A 5,632-nucleotide genomic window follows, 5' to 3' on the forward strand; every position below is an offset into this window, starting at 1 on the left:
AACTCCCGACCTCAGGTGATCTGCCCGCCTCGGCCTCCCAAAGTGCTGGGATTACAGGCGTGAGTCACCACACACAGCCAAGATTTTGTACTTTAGAACCTTGAGTTTTACATTAACCCAGCAATGCTAGGTACTAGCTCCGTGACTGCCTGCATCTGGCCCCCTGCTCTGTTCTCGAGCCCCTGGATGGGCCACTCTGTCCCCTCCGCATACTGTGCAGGATGTAAGCCGAGGGCCTGCTTGAAGGCTGTCTGCTTGGGCAGGTCCTGGAAAGCTGTCTCCCACAATGATTCCCAGTGCTACATGCAGAGGTGACACTCCACCCAGCACCCTCAGCACAGATGCCGCTCACCTCCTCCTGGGCTTCCCAGGAGGTCTGGGCAAGGCCACAGGACCACCCCATAGTTCCCCCCAGGAAGTAGAGCCCTCACCGCTGGGACAGATTCATCTCCTTGGCCACTCGCTGGGACATGGCCACGGCGGCCACTCGGCGGGGCTCTGTGACACCGATGATGCTGTCTTCACTGGGGGAGGAAGAACATGGCCATCAACAGTGCATGGCCCCACCTGCTCATCCCAAAGCCTCATGCAGTTCCACAGCAAGATTCACCGTACTGACCTAGTGCTCGCCCAGGGGCCATGGGAAACAAGGCCAGGCTGCACTACTTTTAACAGCAAAGGGAACAGCCCAAATGCCAACAACACACAGAAAACGGTTCAACATTCATGGTGCAGCGGACACCAGGCAGCCGCTAGAAGGAACGGGGCCTGGGGGAACCAGGCTGGGAGCTCTGTTTGCCCCAGTCAAGCACAAGCTCCTCCAGACACAGGAACCCGCCAAGCCGACGGGTGGCTGGTCCCAACTCTGTGGGAACGTTAATGCCACAGGCCTGGGGCTGCTCTCCCTCGAAAGGCTGCTGACAGGGCTGGTCCTCGCTGGGTGCCTGAACCTGGACAACAGGAGAGCTCCTTCCATTCCCTGTAAGTGCGGGCCCACCGTGCTCAGGCTGTTTGTGCAAACAAGGTGGTTTATGCTGGACACCTGCTTTCCTTCTAGGCATCTAGGATTTCGTTCCTGCCAGGCAGGGTGGGCTTAGGCTACCCCAATAATAGCCGTGAACCTTGAATCTCTAACAAGCTTCCCTGGTGCAGGGTAGTTCCTGTGTGGCCACAGGTGGCCACTGGAGAATCCAGTGTGTCCTGTGTGAGTCCACCGGGAGGGGACTCTGGAAGCTGGAGCTGGGCTTCCCCCGAACACCACAGGTGCCACTGCCCTCTGCCGCTCGCGTCCTTTGCTGTAACATACTATAGCCATGCACGGGATAACAAGCTGAGTCCCGGAAGTCCCCAGTTATCAAACCTGCACACGGTCTTGGGGACCCCAACAAACATGGGTCAAAAGTGCCCACAGGGGGCTACACAGTGAAAACAGTAAGCACAGGCCGGGCGCGGTGGCTCACGCCTGTAATCTCAGCACTTTCGGAGGCCAAAGTGGGTGGATCACCTGAGGTCAAGAGTTCGAGACCAGCCTGACCAACATGGTGAAACCCCGTCTCTTGGTCGGGCACAGTGGTTCACGCCTGTAATGCCAGCACTGTGGGAGGCTGACGTGGGCGGATCACGAGGTCAGGAGATCGAGACCATCCTAGCTAACGTGGTGAAACCCTATATCTACTAAAAATACAAAAAAATTAGCCAGGCGTGGTGGCGGGCACCTGTAATCACAGCTACTCGGGAGGCTGAGGCAGGAGAATGGCGTGAACCTGGAAGGCGGACCTTGCAGTGAGCTGAGATCACGCCACTGTACTCCAGCCTGGGCGACACAGTGAGACACTGTCTCAAAAAAAAAAAAAGGAAAAAAGAAAATAGGAAGCACATAGCTCTATGTGCCAGGGATAAAGTGTGCTACGCAAGTTCACTCATTTAATCCACATGACAACCTTGTGAAGTAGGTGCCATTATTCCCATCTCACAGCTGGGGCCCAGAGAGGTTAAGTAACTTGTCTGAAGTCACACAGCATGCACAGGGCAGATCCAGGATCAGATCCCAGGGAGCCCCAGGCTCTTATCAACCTTGCGGGGCATCTCCAGTGTCACTGAGGGACCTAGAGAGAACACTGTGTCCAGCCCCTACCTGCTGTAGCCTGCTTCATAGAGAAACTGAGGCACCTGTGTGGTCTTCCCGCTGCCGGTCTCGCCACACACGATGACAATGGGGTGCTCGGCCACAGCCTCCATGATCACTTGTTCTTCAGAGAGAATTGGGAGCTTCAGCCGTTCTTCCTGCAAGGAGACGAAGTCAGCACTTGGGCAGCAGCGAGACGACAGACAGTGATGTGACCTCCAGGAAGGTGGCAGCTGACACGTGGGTGCTGAACAGATGTGCTTGCTGGGGAAGGAGGCCTTGACAGTTGGGGAGGGGACCAGGAGCCATGGTCCAGGTGAGACAGAGACAGGGACCGCATCCTTCGGGATACCAGGCCTGACCTCATCACATCCTTCGAGACCGGCCTGACCAACATGGTGAAACCCTGTCTCCTGGCTGGGCGCGGTGGCTCAAGCCTGTAATCCCAGCACTCTGGGAGGCCGAGGCGGGCGGATCACGAGGTCAGGAGATAGAAACCATCCTGGCTAACGTGGTGAAACCCTGTCTCTACTAAAAATACAAAAAAATTTGCCGGGCATGGTGATGGGTGCCTGTAATCCCAGCTACTTGGGAGGCTGAGGCAGGAGAATGGTGTGAACCAGGCACAGCCTGGTTGGGGCAGAGCAGTCTCTCAGAGATATGGGAACCCTCAGCTGTCGCTGGCGGGAGTCTCAATTAATGGCATAGTCACTTTGACAAATAATCTGGTGCAAATTTTCTCAAAGTCAAGGGTGTGTGGCCCTGCAGTTCCTCTCCTAGGCACATATTCCAGAGCAGGTGCCTTCTACATTTTTTCCTATGAGTCATGAAAAGAAACACATTTTATATCATGACTCAGTACACACACAGACACATATATGTATCATATATGGAAGAAACAGTTCTGTGAAACATGGCTCACCCTAATGCGTATACAGTGGCGCGATCTCAGCTCACTGCAACCTCCGCCTCCCAGGTTCCAGTGATTCTCCTGCCTCAGCCTCCTGAGTAGTTGGGATTACAGGCACATGCCACCACGCCCGGCTAGTTTTTGTAGTTTTAGTAGAGATGGGGTTTCACCATGTTGGCCAGGCTGGTCTTGAACTCCTGATCTCAGGTGATCTGCCCGCCTCCACCTTCCAAAGTGCTGGGATTACAGGCGTGAGCCACCATGCCTGGCCAACAAGCTCATATTCTTAATTTTGCTCTATTTCTATTCTATTCTATTCCACTTGTTGTATTTATTTACTTTTTGAGATGGAGTTTCACTCTTGTTGCCCAGGGTAGAGTGCAATAGTGTGATCTTGGCTCACTGCAACCTCCATCTCCCAGGTTCAAGTGATCCACCCGCCTCAGCCTCCCAAAGTGCTGGGATTACAGGTGTGGGCCACTGCGCCTGGCCTCCATTTTTTTTTTTTTTTTTTAAATATGAGGCCAGGCATGATGGCTCACACCTGTAATCCCAGAGACTTGAGAGACCAAGGCAGAGGATTGCTTGAGGCCAGAAATTCAAGACCAGACTGGGCAACATAGCCAGATTCTGTCTCTACAAAAAAATAAAAATAAAAAAGTTAGCCAGGTATGATGGCACATATCTGTAGTGCTAGCTACTCAGGAGGCGGAGGTGGGAGGACTGCTTGAGCCCAGGAGGTAGAGGCTGCAGTGAACTATGATCACATCACTGCACTCCAGCCTGGCAGGCAAAACAAGACACTGTCTCAAAAAAAAAAAAAAAAGAAAGAAAAGATTAAAAGCTACTCAATTCATGACCCAAAGATGGCTATGACGTCATCTGCAAACACTGCTCAAGAGAAACTTCTGCACACGCGCTCATAGGAGAGGGACAAGAACGTTTAAAACAGCGGTGAAGGTCGGGCATGGTGCTCATGCCTATAATCCCAGCACTTTAGGAGGCCAAAGTGGGCAGATTGCCCGAGCATGGGAGTTCAAGACCAGCCTGTGCAACATGGCAAAACCCTGACTCTACAAAAAAATACAAAGTTAGCCAACCACAGTAGCGCGTGCCCATAGTCCCAGGCTCCTTGGGAGGGTGAGGCAGGAGGATCACTTGAGCATCGGAGGCGGAGGTTGCAGTCAGCTGAGATCAAACCTCTGCACAGGGTAGCGAACCTGCATTTCCGGGGAGCGGTTCACAGGGATGAAGACAGCAGGCTTGGCCAGGGCCCTGGGCAGTGGGGGTGCTGCGGCTGGAGGAGGAGGAACAGGCATCCCAGCCGGCGCGGGCTGACAGCTGGGTGCTGGAGTTGGCGGCAGAGGTGCCACGGTGGTCCCCGCACCAGCCTCAGCCAGCTCAGCAGCCGGGTCCTCATCCAGCTCTGACTCCCCCTCCAGCTCCGACTCCTCCTCCTCCTCCTCCTCCTCAGCTGAGGGCTGGCGGCGACGCTTCCGGTGGGCACCGCTGAGGCTGCTGATCTTCTCCTGGCCTGGGGCCACCACCTCGTCAGGCTTCCTGTTGAGACAGCAGAGACTTCAGACCCAGAGGCCCCACCTCAGTCCCCAGAGGTCAGGACTCCAGGGCCACACACCTCTCTGCCTCAGGCCTTTGCACCTGCTGTTCCACTCCCTGAAATGCCCTTCCTACAGATAGCTCCTCTCACTCCACTTAAGCCTCTGCTTACGTGCCAGCTGTCAGGGAGACTCCCTGACCACACACAGACCCTACACCTCTCCCTTCTCCCTCGCTCTTCCCTGCTTCATTTTCTGTTCCGTGCTTCCCAGCATGGGACACAGATGCACTCACCTGATGACTTCCCACGATTACACCTTCCCCCATGACACTGGGAAGCTCCTTAAGAGAAAGGACTTTATTTCTGTGCACTGCTCTACCCTCAGGGCCTAGCAGAGAGCCTGGGACAGTCTACACTTGATAAACAGTTACTAACTGAACAGTGCTCACAGGCACAGGCCAGGCCTCATGTAAACGAGCAGCACAGGCTGAGTGAGACCACAGAGCCTGGTGGGACTAGGTGGGAGGGGCACACGGGCCATTTAAGGGTCAGCAGCTTGGTGGGGACACTGCTGGTGTGGCCGGATCGTCCAAGTAGTCAAGACTAGGTGGGAACATGAATTCGCCTTGTCACCCAGGACGCAGTGCAGTGGTGCAATCACGGCTCGCTGTAGCTTCAACCTCCCAGGCTCAGGCGATCCTCCCACCTCAGCTGCCAGAGTAGCTGCCCTTTCGGCTTGGTTGTTCTAAGCCACCGTTGTTTGCAGTAATTTGTTATGGCAGCACCAGGAAGCTAACATATTGGCAAACAGCACTCATGCCTTAAAACACGACACAAACCGGCCAGTATGGTGGCTCACGCCTGTAATCCCAGCACTTTGGGAGGCCAAGGCGGGCAAATCACCCGAGGTTGGAAGTTCGAGACCAGCCTGGCCAACATGGAGAAACCCCGTCTCTACTAAAAATACAAAAATTAGCCAGGTATGGTGGCGCTTACCTGTAAGCGCCTTGGGAGGGTGAGGCAGGAGGATCACTTGAGC

At 54.7% G+C, this 5,632-nt stretch overlaps 1 protein-coding gene across 1 annotated transcript in view; it reads right to left on the reverse strand.

Annotated features, from left to right (window-relative positions):
- Positions 1-5,632, reverse strand: part of DHX37 (DEAH (Asp-Glu-Ala-His) box polypeptide 37) — a 51,195-nt gene that overhangs the window by 32,305 nt on the left and 13,258 nt on the right. Inside the window, exons 3-5 of the mRNA XM_011988892.1 lie at positions 4,256-4,595; positions 2,135-2,283; positions 432-524 (exon numbers count right to left, since the gene is read on the reverse strand). Of these exons, the coding sequence (XP_011844282.1) occupies positions 432-524; positions 2,135-2,283; positions 4,256-4,595 (582 nt within the window). The remainder of the gene's footprint in view (positions 1-431; positions 525-2,134; positions 2,284-4,255; positions 4,596-5,632) is intronic.

This window comes from Mandrillus leucophaeus, unplaced genomic scaffold, assembly GCF_000951045.1.
Source record: "Mandrillus leucophaeus isolate KB7577 unplaced genomic scaffold, Mleu.le_1.0 Scaffold34, whole genome shotgun sequence".
Lineage (NCBI taxonomy): Eukaryota > Metazoa > Chordata > Mammalia > Primates > Cercopithecidae > Mandrillus > Mandrillus leucophaeus.